The 13,424-nt window shown below is 63.1% G+C and overlaps 1 protein-coding gene and 1 non-coding gene across 8 annotated transcripts; one reads left to right on the plus strand and one right to left on the minus strand.

The window, feature by feature from the left end:
• Positions 1 to 559: 559 nt before the first annotated feature.
• On the minus strand, positions 560 to 12,633 carry MED16 (mediator complex subunit 16). 7 transcript variants are annotated; one of them, XM_026480848.4, is made up of 15 exons: positions 12,490 to 12,633; positions 10,788 to 10,966; positions 9,955 to 10,062; positions 9,472 to 9,641; positions 8,586 to 9,017; positions 7,963 to 8,068; positions 5,801 to 5,956; positions 5,495 to 5,706; positions 4,705 to 4,911; positions 4,285 to 4,495; positions 3,729 to 3,862; positions 2,971 to 3,163; positions 2,636 to 2,852; positions 1,686 to 1,769; positions 560 to 1,182 (listed from the first exon to the last, which is right to left on the minus strand). In XM_026480848.4, the coding sequence occupies exons 2-15, from the start codon at positions 10,918 to 10,920 to the stop codon at positions 1,056 to 1,058; spliced, it is 2,490 nt and encodes an 829-aa protein (XP_026336633.1). In that variant the 5' UTR covers positions 10,921 to 10,966; positions 12,490 to 12,633; the 3' UTR covers positions 560 to 1,055. The 7 variants fall into 7 exon arrangements, with proteins under 7 accessions (XP_026336633.1, XP_044233823.1, XP_048082972.1 ...); XM_044377888.3 differs by having other exon boundaries at positions 4,204 to 4,495; positions 12,490 to 12,622; XM_048227015.2 differs by having other exon boundaries at positions 12,446 to 12,615.
• A 245-nt stretch (positions 12,634 to 12,878) lies between these two features.
• LOC113243049 (U6 spliceosomal RNA) lies at positions 12,879 to 12,985 on the plus strand. The gene has a single exon (XR_003312066.1). It is a non-coding gene; the product is annotated as a U6 spliceosomal RNA (small nuclear RNA).
• Positions 12,986 to 13,424: the final 439 nt, after the last annotated feature.

A 13,424-nucleotide genomic window follows, 5' to 3' on the forward strand; every position in this document is an offset into this window, starting at 1 on the left:
CGGGCCCACAAGCGCCAAGTCCCCGCAGAAAGCGTCAGCTCCGACAGCAGGCCCTCCCGGGTAACACGGCCCCAGCCAGGCTAACGGGGCTTGTGGACTCCCACCCACCCGGGAAGCCCCCCTGAGTGCACGCGCACACGCAGCATTTACCTCCCGCGGGCATCCACCTGCCTGCCCTCCCCGAGCCTTCCAGCGGGAAAACAAGAGAACCAATTAGCACTCCACAGGCAGGGCGCTCTGTCTGGAGGCCTGGGGAGCAGGACATAATGGGGAAAGTGCTTGTTGGCAGAAGGCGGAACCCCTGGGGGGACCAGGCCTGAGCTTCCAGCAACCTGGGGGCCTTGCTGTGCCGCGGGGGGCATGGTCGAGGGGGAGGCAGGGAACAAGAGACAGACATGTGCATCCACCGCGACGACTCCCTAGCGGGGCCTCTGCAATTAGCACACGGTGGGTTTTCGATAAACATGGACAGCAAGTCAGTGAAACACAGGCACGGGGGCCCAGAACTGGGGGACAGGAAAGAGGAGGGGCAGCACCCTTGGCACAGACAGGACACCTGTGAGCCGGCAGGACATTTATTGGGCCTGCTGAGGTCAGAACCACCTGGGTGCGTTGGCAGGAAGAGGTGAGGAGACGGAGCGGGTGCGCCGGCTGGTGTCACTGGCGGCACCCATGCAGACGCCCGACAGCCCCCAGGTTTGCGTGGCCATCCCGGACCCCCGGAGCCAGGACCTGGGTCCGGAGGGGCTGCTGGAGGTCTGGGCGTCCAGGGAGGGCAGCACGTGTGCTGTGGTCCTGCCCGACGCCGTCAGATGCACAGGCCTGTCTTGGCACCACCTGGCACGGGTGGACAGGTGACTGGGTTCCTCCGCCCGGGATCCACCATTAAGCTTCAAGGGAGAGAAAGCAGCACCCGCGGGGCTGTGGGGCACCAATGCGAGCGAGGCTTCAGGCTGCATCCTCCCCTGACCCGTCCAGTGACAGGGCCCGGAAAGCCAGACATCCAGGACGCCTATTTTTCAGTGCACCTGAGATAGGTCCGGCAAGAACCCCAGTCAGGGGTAGCTGAGGGGCGCCCGCCGCCAGAGCCCCCCACACAAGCAGTTCTTGATCCAGCGCTGCTCCCACTGTTTGACAGCCGTCGTCTTATTGGGTGACCTGAGCATGGTGACACAGCCGCACCTGGGGGCAGAGCCGGGCAGGTGAGGCCCTGGCTGGGGCTGTCCTCCCACCTGCCATGGGGCCTTGGCACATGCTGCTTCTCCACCAAGAGTGCTGTTTCCGGCACCCCCCCAGCGCTGAGCTGGCTCCTCGTCCTTGCACCCCAGCTCCGGCATCGCCCCCTCACCTCCGTGAGCGGATGAGGTGGGGATGTGCGGTTTTTGAGTACTGGCTCAAAGATAAACATGGACAGCAAGTCCTAGCACTCCCTAGCAGTGTGACCCCAGGAGCCTGCGTCCAGGGTTGTCTGGCAACAGCTGGGGTTGTATCTGCACAGGGCCCGTGCTTCGTTTCTGTACTTGTCGGGTCCCTGAGATCTCCCCCAGGGCAGGCACCGGCTGCACGGTCACCCGCACCCACACACCTGCTCGCACCGGTGCCCGAGGGTGGGATGCCCAGCAGCCCTGCGCAGGAAGCACTCCCACGACCCGTGTCGACGGAGGTCTGCGGTGGGCAGTGCTCACCTGGTGCAGGTCTTACACTCCTCCGTGGGGTAGGCTCCCAGGTGTAGCCTCCGCAGGTGATCGATCTTGGGCTGGCCCGGCGCCCTGGCAGAGAGAGAACGTGAACAGCTCAGGGTCCACGCACACACGTGAGCTCATGCACGCACACGGGCACAGACCCCCTCCACCTGCAGACACAGCGGTGCGGGCAGGCAGGCACAGGAGAACCTGTGGCAGGGGACCTGGGGGCCGGGCGTAGAGGTATTAAATATGTCTGAACATTTCTGAACGTTCCCAGAACAACGAATTTAAAACCTCCTTGTGAACAGGCCCCTCTTTTCTTAAAGTTTTTCCTGAAACCCAAGCACAAACGAAAGCCTGGGAGTCCTCAGGCAGTCCCTCCTGCCATGAGACAAGAAGGAAGATGCCAGAAGGTTGCAGAGCCCAGCGCTTGAAGCACCGCGTGGGGAATTCAAGCAAGTCTCCCCATCACGTGAGCATCTGAAACGGGGAAGTGCCTTATGTGACCTCGGATCGTGCAGCTTTCCCGCCTGAAGAGCAGGAACGAAACCCTGCCCTGCGGTGCTGCTGGGCGGTAAGGGCTGACGCCACACGCGCCAGCAGCAGCTGCCTGTCGGCCCTGAGAACAGCCTGCCCGACGAGGTGCTTTGCCCACAGGGCCCTCGGTCGCGCCGCAGCGTCCGCACCACACCGACCTCCAGTGGACCAGAGCCCACGCGGGATATGCTTGAGCTCCACAGGGGCTGAGCTGGAGCCAGAGGCCGGCCCTGCGGCACTCCATGCAGAGGGACGCGGACGTCACACAGATGACTGAGTGCAGGGATGGAGAAGGTGGCACGGGAGTCACTGGCCGAGCAAGCACGTCTCCCAGGCCGGCGTCAAGGTCAAGGCCAGAGAGCAGCAGCCCGCACGGCACACGCAGAGGCCACGGGGCAGAGGCGGGAACGCACCTGATGAGGCCGTCCAGCTGCAAGGCGCTGGCGCTGGCGGGCAGCGTGGGAGCCTTGCCGAAGTGCAAGCGCAGGGGCTGCTTGGGCTGCAGGCGGCTGACCAGGCCGTCGCTGACGGGGAGCCAGTCCAGGCTGGGGATGAGCAGCTGGCTGGGCAGCAGGCAACACTCGTCCACGAGAGCCTCATCCGGCTCGCTTGTGGGGCCCTCGTCACGGCCTGCGGGAGAGGAGCGCGGGGATGCACAGCCGCCAGGGACCAAGACGGTCTGACTGGGGCAGGGGCGGCTCAGCCGGGACTCGTGTTATGGCAGGGGGACGAGGGCCGAGGGGCTCACAGCAGATCCAGAGCTTGGTGAGCAGGCGGAAGAGCAGGGACATGCTGTCCTGGGTGTCCGAGGTGGCGCTGTACACGGGCAGGCAGCTGGGCTTCAGCAGGCCCCAGATGCGGATGACGACCATCAGCTCACGCAGCGTGCCCAGCGAGGCGCCGTCCCGCAGGAAGCTGTGGCCCGGCCGCAGCGGGGAGCCCTGTGGGGAGAGGTACCCGGGCTGTCCATCCGGGCTGTGCATCTCCGGACCTCAGCGTGCAGGGCAGCAGGCCAGGGGAGCCCCGGGCAGTGCGGTGCCAGGGTGTGTGTGTGTGTGTGTGTGTGTGAAGCGGTTACCTCTGGCCGCCAAGGCGTAGGGAAGGGGGAAGAGGAACTTCCAGTCCTCCTGGGAGGGACCCGGGGACCAGAGGGGAACAGGGGGAAGGGAGGTCACTGCTAAGGCTACAGAGGATTTAAATCTGGGGCAGGAGATGCACTCAGCTGCCCTCGTGGCCTGGGGTCGGGGCGGGTGTGGGACAGACCCCTACACGCAAGCCCCCAGGCAGGGTGGGTGCACATAGCTCACTGCCCCTGAGCTCTGGGGGGATGGGGAGGATGCTGTTGCAAGGCGTCATGGCGGCGGGACCCAAGGGCGGGGCTGTGAGGAGAAGGCAGGGCTGTGAGGAGGGGGCGGGGCTGTGAGGGGGCGGGGCTGTGAGGAGGGGGCGGGGCTGTGAGGAGGGGGAGGGCCCGCCCCGGGGAGGGGTGGGGGTGGGACACCACACCTGGTTGGGCAGGCTGGCCAGCAGGTAGAGCACGAAGTCCCCCACCCACTGCAGGAGCTGCTGCAGCGCCTGCAGCGTGTTCATGTCCAGGACGAACTCCTCCGTCTTGAGGTTGATCATGACCTTGTCGATGTCTGGGAGGGGACGGGCGGTTATGCACACCGGGCCCTGGCAGTGCACGCACGCACGCGCGCGGAGGCACCCAGCTCTGCGTCCCTGGTCCCACCACCGACCGGCACCCGGCAGCATCCGCGGTGAGCCAGGCCCCGAACCTCGAGGAAGAGGAGCCTGGGTCAGAGCGCCTGCCCGTGCCGGGCTCCTGCAGGGACTCCACTCCCCAGCCTGGCCCGGCTGATACTCCCCCGTGGCTGATGTCTGTCCCCAGCTCTGGGGCGAGCCCTGTGACGGCCGGGGCACATGCACTCCTTCCGGTGACCACCCCCACCCCGTGCCTGACACGTGGTCTACACCTCACCCTTTAGGTGGGGCTTAGGATGACCCCACGCGAAGGGTCTTGGGGGCACACGCAGCTCTCGGCTGGCAGGGCAGGACCCACCGGCGTCGGTGATCTTCGTGCAGACCTCGGTCAGCCGGTCGCCGGGACTCTTGTCGGGTGTGTTCAGGAAGTGGGGCCGCAGGAGGGACTTGAGCGTGGAGCTGACGGCCACGAGGAAGAGCTTGGCGTGGTAGTCACACACACGGGCCACCGTGCAGGGCGACAGCTTGCACAGCGAGGCCTTCATGGCCAGGATCCGGGTGGACAGGACCTGGGTGGGGGCGGCTGGTGGGAGGGGCGGGCGGCCGGCAGGCAGGGCTGTCCCCCGAGGGGCCGGGGAAGCAGCTCCCGCCAGAGCAGGGCGGAGAGGGGACTGCACAGGGCGAGCCGGTCCCCCCCTTCCCCGCAGTGCTGATCTCTCGCAGGAAAGGCTGAGGCTCAGAGCTCACTGGGAGGAAGGGGCCGGCGGGCCGGGGGTACCTGCTGCAGGGCGGCGTTCTGGCGCGTGTACTCCTCGTGCAGCTTCTCCACCAGGCTCTGCACCATGCCGGGCTGCACGTGCAACAGCGTGTCCCACCAGTCGTAGCCCGTCACCATGCAGTACTCCAGCAGGAAGAGCAAGTGCCGCAGGGCCAGGCTTACGTCCAGCGTGTGGCCCATGGATGGCGAGATACGCAGCATGCTGAGCTGCGGGGGGTGGGGGTGAGGGCCTGGCCGGCAGGCGCCCTCAAACAGGGAGGGGCGTGCCAGGGGCACCTGGCTCCGGCCCCACACCTAGTGACCCCAGCGCCCAGTGTCCCTCCCTGGGCCTCGCAAATCCACTCTCGGGCCGTGGGGTCTCTGCAAAGACGCAGCCCCGGCTCTCCAGAAGCAGAACCCCTCCCGCAAGGAGAGGCCTGCTGGCCAGCCTGCCGCATGGACAGGCCGAGGACGGGGCCAACAGGAAGCGGATTCAGGCCGGAGTCACGAAGAAAAGCGACTCGCAGAAGCTGGTTTATTCGGGGGTCTGCACGGGAGGCGGGGCTGAGGGTGAGCGTGCACAGCGTGCCCATCGGCCAGGCCGGGGTCCCCCGGAAGCAAGGATGTTCACTGAGCACCTACTACGTGCCCCAGACCACACCAGAGCTTTTCTCCGTGACCTCGGGGAGCCAGAGGAACCCCAGCTCCCAGGTGAGGGATCTCGGGCCGTTGAGCAGCAGGGACGGCAGTGGGGGTCCCGGGGCCCGCCCCTCCCTCTCTTCCCTGCTGCGCAGGCGGCTTCAAAGCTCACCTTCCCATGGTTGTCGATGCCGACCAGGGCCAGCGAGGTCCAGGACAGCTGCATGGCCTTGAAGTGGACGGCGGGGCCGGTGGCCCGTGAGCGCTTGACGGCCGGCTCGTCCGCGGAGCGCGGGGCCGCGGAGCTGTAGAAGACGGCCATGCTCTGCAGTGACAGCCGGTGCACGATGTGGACGCTGCCATCGTGAAAAGCCAGGGCCAGCCCTACAGGCAGGAGTGCAGCAAGCTGAGCCGTGGGGGCCGCGGACACCCCCCAGCCGCTGGGGCGGGAAGGGGCTGCTTAGGGGAGGGCGGGTACCGAGGCCAGGGTAGAACTGCGTGTCGCTGGCCACCTTCAGGTCAGTGTTGGTGAGCGAGATGGGCAACTTAGGCAGCGCCACGGCAGACACACGGTCCAGGTCGTTGGTGGCGGACAGGATCCGCCATTTCAGAATCATGGGCTGTTTGTCGCCGACTGAAAACGGGGATGGGGGGGTGGGCAGGAAAACAGAACAGGATGAGACATGCAGCAGGCACCCCCCCCGCGGGGGGCATCAAGCACGGGGGCCCGGCACCCCACCTCTGGCCCCACACTGGGGGCCCTGCCCCAGCATGGCCACTCAGAGCGCTCCACGGCCCAGCCACCCGCACGGCTCACAACGGGCCAGGGACACAAGCCAGACCAGCACCACCCTGCCCCGGGACTTCACAGGACCACAAGGCTGGGGCTGGTGGGGGCCAACACGCTGACAAATAGAGCCCCGGACCCCGCCGCCACACACAGCCTCGAGACCCGGCCAGCCTGCGTTGGGTTTTCTTGTGATGTAAGTGGTCCCGGGGGGACCCCAGCTCTGCTTGCCTGCTGAGGCTTGAGCTGGACAGTCAAGGCGCCACAGATCGGCCCCCCTGCACCCACACCCTTGGTGATGAAACCCCCCCAACGACTGGCGGAGCAGTTTCCATGAATCCGGGCTCGGCCGGCGGGTGTCGCAATTGTGATGTGGGCAGAGACTCACGGTGCTCAGGCGCTGGGACACGACCAGGCGAGCCTGCAGGGACACGCATGCCACGGGGGGACCAGGGGCCCAGCCGACAATCAGGGCCCGAGCCACCTGGCAGCTGACAGCGGACACGCAAACCGGGCCGAGCCACAGAGGTGGCCCCTCCTAGCACAGCGTGGAGCTGTAGTTTTGAGCTACTGAGTTTGGGGCTGGTTTGTCACTATCACAGAGCCTCTCCCTGCCAACCCTCCGCCTTGAGAGCCCTGCCCTGAATGGCTTGTCACAGCTTATAAACCTGCCATGAACCCAGGGAGGGAGTCCTGGCAAGCGCGGTCTCCCAGGGGAAACTGAGGCCGAGAGAGCACTGAGGCTGCCCAAGGCCACAGAGTGTAATTCAGTACCCAACACGGACAACAGAGCTGTAACAGCAACCACGGCAGACGTCCAGGCTGCACCCCGAGCCACCTGTACCCGGATGGGGCATAAACACTAGGTCACGTCTGTGGCCAGGCTGACCCTGGGGCTGGTCACCCTCTGTGCCGGGACGGCGGGCCGCGCACACCTGTGGCCCTGCCCACCACATGCGGTCACACTGGCTGCCACCGACAAGCTCATTGAGGACGCGCGGTCGGGGAAGAGGGCAGCTGTGACCCTCTTCGCGTTAATTGCTCTGCCCCCACAGTGCACAGCTTATGTAAAGCCCCGTGGGGGCAGGCGCCGCGGGGGCCTCCTGACACCCTTCATTAGCAGCTCCCGCCTAGCGCCCTCCTGCACAGCCAACGCTCCAGGCTCCATTAGCGCTCGTCAGCAGAGAGCCCGGCTCTCGTCTACTGGAAAGCATCTCTGTGTGTGGGCCCCGGGGGGTGAAAATCCAGGGGCTTTTCTGACCTCTCCGTCACTTCAGGCTGGGCCAGCGCATCCCAGAGTCCATAGGGGAGAGGGGGGGGCGCGCCTTGGGGGGAGGGCGGGCAGGTCAGTGCCATCTGGAGCCACTGGGGGTTCCACATGGGTGCAGGGACAGGGGAGGGGGAGGTGAGCCAGTGGGTATATTCTGAGCAAACTCAGTCAAGTCCTCTGGGCCTCGCTTTTCTCACTATAGACCAGAGTTTTTGAAGGATTCTGTGGTTTTCAGGATTCAGCCCCCTCTGTGGCCCAGGGGGCTGTGTGTACCTCCGGTGCTGCTGCAATGCCTATCTGTACCCCCCTTGCTCAGCCGCTCTAGCTCCTGGCCTCTGCCCCAGGACCTTTGCACTGCTGTTCCCTCAAGCAGGCACATGCTCCGCGCAGGAGAGTGAGGCAGTGGGTAACTGGTAGACCTCGCGTCTCTGAGCCTCAGGGCAGGAGGCTCTCCAGGACTGCAAGGAAGCGGCTGCATAGCGGTAAGAAAGACGGTGGAGCGGGCCGCCATCACGTAGCGGTTTGGAGCAGCTCCTGCATGCTGTGCTGGAAGCCCAGTGCCCCCGGAAGCAGGGAGACTCACCCACAGGCGAGATCTGCTGGAAAACATTGTTCACAGGAAGGCCCTCCTTCCGCAGGGACCAGCACTCCACGATGCTGCTCGTCTGGCTGGACGCGCACAGCAGCACCTGGGGACGGCAGCAGCTCGTCAGGAGGGTGGAGCTCTAACGGCAGGTGTCGCCCCGGTGGAAAGCAGGGGGGCAGCTGGGGAAACCATCAGGGCTTCACGAAGTTGGGGGCCCTCCTGACGTGTGCTTACACTGGAGCCCTGGGTGACCAGTGACCAATGGCCACAAAGATGTCCCAATACCCCATCCCCAAAAAAGTCCCCAGAAAGGACCCCATCCCGAGTTCCACGACCTGGAGGCTTTCGGGCCCGGTGTCCTCACGAGGTCCTCACGAGAGGGAGGCAGAGGGCGGGAGGCCCAGCAATAGGCCCACCCCGCGCTGCTGGCAGTGAGGATGGAGGGGGGGCCGCAGGTCAGGAAGAAGCAGGAGCCAGGAGGCAGCCCTGCCCGCACGCGGCTAGGTTTTAGCCTGGTGAGGCCTGCGTCAGACTCCTGAGCCCAGCACTTGAGACGAGAAGCGCGTGGACCTCTGCGGCTGCAGCTAGTGGACCACATATCCCCTGGGGCGGGAGCTCACCTGCTCCGACATGTCACGGGCCAGGAACTTGAGGTGGGTGATGGCAGGGAACTTGTCCTTGCGGTTGAGGTCAGCGGTGCAGCGCATGAAGAGCGAGGGCAGGATCTCCGTGTCAATGCGGCACTTCTCACTGACCACACTCACGCACACCTTGTAGAACTGCACGGGGGAGGCGCTGCTGCCATCCGCGGTGGCCACCACTATGTTGCCGCCGCCCGTGAAGGCGATGTCAGCCAGGGCCACGCGGCCACGCAGCCGGCACAGACTCTCTGTTGATGTCAGCACCTGCCCGCTGGGCTTGAGCAGGGACACGGTGACCAGGCCACTGACCGTCACTGCGATCCAGCCCTCCATTGGCTTGCCGCCAAACAGTGTCAGCGACGGTGAGAATTTGACGCGGGAGAACTTCTCACCGAAGCTGGAGGCGCCTGACTATGGGGGGAGAAGGGAGCAAGGGATCCATTTACGGCCAATGCCAGCCCCAGCTGAAGGAAGAATAGATGCCCTGCCCGGCCTTTAAGGGTCTGCCCTTTGTGACCTGACAACCCCCCTCTGGGGGCACAAAAAGAGGAAGTCTGGGATATTACTGAATCAAACAGTGGGTTAGATTCTGAAAACAACCATCAGTTAAACGGGTAGCTCACTCAGGACAGCAGCCACCAGTTAAATGGGAGGTTCACTGAGGACAGCCGCCATCAGTTAAATGGGTGGCTCACTGAAGACACAGATGTTGACAGCTTAATTGCAAGCATGAGTTGGGCCTAAGACTAGAAAAACCAAAGGACACTGGTGGTGGGAGAGGAGGAACCAGATAAAGAGGAGCAGGTGGACAAGCAGGGTGATTGATCTCACCTATCGCACGTGCTCACTCAGGCAGGACACCCACCTTTTCCACGTGCAGTGCCAGCTTCACACCATTGTGCAGCCAGGACAGGGCCACGATGGGGTCCCCCTCCACCAGGCTGCCCACGTGGCTCTCCCAGCTGTTGGCCAGGTGGTCCGCCATGCTCCAGCACTTGATCTGCCCGTCGGCATCAGCTGACAGGAGCCGGGAGCCTGTGGGGGGCAAACCTGCACTGCAAACCCTCACTGTGGGCAGGCGCAGCTACTGGCAGTATGTCTAGGGCCGGGGAGGCGCAGGCCTGGTGGGGCGGGGGAGTGGCACCCGGTGCGCTCCTGAAACGAGTGTGCACGTGGAGAACGTGAAGAGCGGTGGCCACAAAGCCACAGGGTGAGCCTCCCGTCCCGGCTGTGGACTCCGGGGACGTGACCAGGAAGAGAGAACATGTTGCCCTGAGATTCAGATCAAGGATGAGTGTCACTGTCCCCCTCAGCCAGGCAGGACCACCCGCCCCTGACCTGTCCTCACCTGACTGGTCCCACTCGAGGCAGGTGATGGCCTCGCTGTGCTCTGAGTTGACGGAGTGCACGTCCCAGGGGTGCTCCGTATCCAGGATATGGATCATGCGGGTGAGGTCTGCAGACAGCACGTGGTCAGCACAGCAACCATAACCACCCTGAAACTTCTGGTGGCCCCAGGAGGCCCAGGGAGGAATCCAGCAGACAGCCCACCCACGGGACGGCAGGGAGCCGCTCTGCTGCCAACCATGTCGCAGCCCTGGTGCTTAACAAGGAGCAGACTCTCGTGTTCCTGGGTTCTCTCTGGAGACCAAAGCAGGCTTGTGACCTCACCACAAGCGTGATCACGTTTTTCAAAGAGACACAGAAAACAGAACTGGAAGAAAATGATCCCCAAATGCTAACGGTGGGCATCTCTCCATGGTTCTTTTTCCTTTTCTAATTTTCTCTAATAAGCACACATTATTTAAACAACAGACAGAAAACAAGTACCAGCAAAGTAACTTCGAGGCTTCCAAAAGCAAGACAGTAACATGCACGGTCTGGAAAACTAGGAATCAAGTCTCCAAGCCATAGGGGACCGCACATCCCTTGACCTGTCCCGTCACAAAGGAGTGATTCCAGGGTCTTCCCCCCTACCCCACCCCAGCACTAGGTATAGGAGAGCATCTGCCCTTTGCACACCTGTGAGGTTAGGGTCCTCACCTCCCCCAGTTATGGATGAGAAAACCCTGAAAGGGCCCACGTGGGTGAGGGGCGGCTCCCAGGCAGACCTGGAGACCCAGAGGTCCCCAGTGGGGACACCAGGGGAAGGGGGCTGGGCTGGGGGGCAAGGAAGCACACCTTGGTCGTCATTTCGAAGGTCAGTGGTGAAGGCAATGAGGTTGCGGCAGGACCAGGCACAGGCCAGGGGAACTGATGGGCAGTGGGTACTCTTGGGCCATCTTTCCCACTCGCAGACATAAGCCAGATCCATTGTGCCCACATGCCACAGGTCACACACCCAGGACAGTCAGCAGCTCCTGAGGGAGGACGTTGACACTGACATTCACTGAGTGCCTGCAGGATGCCAAGTTCCACGCTGGACGCTGGCTTACCTCAGGGAATGAAATGAACCCAAGCCCTGCCCTTGTGTGTTGTGTGAGAGAAGCTGCATTTTAAACATGGAGGGAGGAGTGCCTGGGTGGCTCAGTCAGTTAAGCATCTGCCTTCGACTGGGGTCATGATCTCAGGGTCCTGGGATCAAGCCCCACATTGGGCTCCCTGCTCAATGGGGACTCTGCTTCTCCCTCACCCTCTGCCTATGTCCCTGACTCACACTCTCTCTCTTTCAAATAAATAAATGCTTTTTAAAAATAAAATAAATAAACATGGAGGGACAGGGAAGCCTAATCAGAAAAACAACATCTGAGTGTAGTTGTGAGGCAGCAAGGCATGCAGATGTCTGGAGGAAGGTCACTGCAGGTAAAGGGAACACCTGTGCAAAGACCCAGAGGCCAGATGGCACCTCTGGTGTTTGAGAAGCGGCCAAGCGGCCCATGTGGCTGGAGCAGATGAGCGAAAGGAAAGGGGGCAAAGTGGGGGCAGGAGGTGATGGGGCGAGTCCTAGGGGCCCTGGAGGCTTTCACCCTGGGGGGGGGGGCGCCAGAGGGCCGTGAGCTATCTACATTTGAACAGGGCCCCTCTGGCTATCTGGAGGGCACAGCCAGGGATGGGGGGAGGTGACTGCACTGGTCCAAGTAAGCAGTGATGAGGGCAGTGGGACGTGTGCGTAGAGGTCGGGCCCTGGGTCTGTCCTGGAGCAAGAGCCCACAGATATGCAAGAGCAGCGAGGACACGGCCTCCAGTGGAGGCAGAGGTGGGACTTCAGAAGTCTAACAAAAGGAATGACGGTGAACCTTTCCTCATGGCTCTCTACGTGCCAGCATCGATTATAGGTTACTTCTCTTCCTTTCACAGGAGTCCACTGAGATTACAAGTACAATCTGCCCCATTTTTCTCAATCACTACCCCAGGATACCCCTACTTCAAGCCCTGCCCGGGTACTCCAAGGCCCCGCCCACAATGCCCTGCAAGTCCTTAAGTCCCGCCCCTAAAGCCTCCATCCCCAAGCCCATCCCCTACAATCTTTGCTTTGCAGATTGGCCCCTGAGCCCCCGGCCCGGCCTAAACTCTCAGACTCCATCCCAGAGACCCCAAACCCTTCGCTGGCCAGCTCTACCGCCGTACACGGGGCCCGCTTGTCCCACCTCCAAATCCCCCAGTACCCTCGAGCCCCGGCCCCCCAGGCCCCGCCCGGCCTCCCCCGAGTCTCCACGTCCCACCCCCAGCTCGCCCCCGGCCTCACACAAGTTTCGGCCACAAGCCCCAGACCCCGCCCGCCCCCCGGCCTGGTGCCCAGCACCCTCTGCCCCTCCCAGGCCCGCCCTCTGACCTCGCAGGCCCCGCCCCGGCCCCACTAGTCCCGCCTTCTCCGGGCTGCGTTCCCCTCGGCCGCCTACCGGAGGCTGGCCGACCCCTCCGGCTCCCGCAGCCCCACGCTCACCGGGCCGGCCCAGGCGCCAAGTCGAGCAGGCAGCCGCTGCTCGCACTCGGCTTAGTTCCCCGGCTCCGGCGCCGCCATCTTCCCCAGGATCAACGAGTTGCCTGCGCAGCGCGGCCGCTTCCCAGGGACTTCTGGGAAGGCGGCAACTCGGCCCAGCTTCCGGGGTATTTGCATATGACTCTTAGCAGAGTCCCAGCAGCCACATGAGTTATATTTGGCAAGACAGTAACGCTTTCTCAACTTCAGCGAATGATCCCATTTCATTACTCTATATGTTTTATGAATATAGAAAAGAAAGCGGATGGCTGACCTTTTTAAAAGAATTCACCCTTCGTGTAAAGTATTTTATTCTAGGCACTATAAATAGTGCCTGGGTCAATCCTGGTGTTGTGCTCGCTTCGGCAGCACATATACTAAAATTGGAACGATACAGAGAAGATTAGCATGGCCCCTGCGCAAGGATGACACGCAAATTCGTGAAGCGTTCCATATTTTTGCTCCTTTCTGACACCCCTCCTGGCGAAACTGAGGCCTCAAGGGGGACGGGGAGGAAGAGCATGACTTCGCGCCCAGTCCTGGCAGTAGCTTGGGGCGGAGATCCTCCACCGGTCGTCCCCACATTCCCGGCCTTGCCCTCTGGGGACCCAGGATTCCATACCATTCTCGCTGGCCACTCAGGGGCCTCCTGTCCTCTGTGCCACCACCTGGACGCACGTTCTTAGTGACTGTCTTTGAAACGTCTAAAATGTGTGCGAGCACGGGCTGTCGCACACCCCGAGCGCCCAGATCTGGGTTTGTAGTGAGATGCCACCGCAACAGGAACGGGGCTGTGCTGCAGCATCTTGGAGTGCCGGAGAGGACAGGGCTCACAGAGCGAGGCCAACCCCAGAGCAGTCTGAACGACAGAGGAAAGCAGTGCTGGGTTAAATCCCAAA

This window comes from Ursus arctos, unplaced genomic scaffold (genome assembly GCF_023065955.2).
Source record: "Ursus arctos isolate Adak ecotype North America unplaced genomic scaffold, UrsArc2.0 scaffold_14, whole genome shotgun sequence".
NCBI classification, from domain to species: Eukaryota; Metazoa; Chordata; class Mammalia; order Carnivora; family Ursidae; genus Ursus; species Ursus arctos.

What these genes read in the sequence shown, in the direction of transcription:
- MED16 (XM_057311398.1), bottom strand. Translation starts at nt 10,920, where the DNA reads ATGGATCTGGCTTATGTCTGCGAGTGGGAAAGATGGCCCAAGAGTACC. An exon ending in CCAGCAGATCTCGCCTGTGG is followed by an intron (nt 5,957 to 7,962) that starts GTGAGTCTCCCT and finishes CCCCGTTTTCAG; the next exon opens with TCGGCGACAAACAGCCCATG. An exon ending in CACCAAGCTCTGGATCTGCT is followed by an intron (nt 2,853 to 2,970) that starts GTGAGCCCCTCG and finishes CCTCTCCCGCAG; the next exon opens with GCCGTGACGAGGGCCCCACA.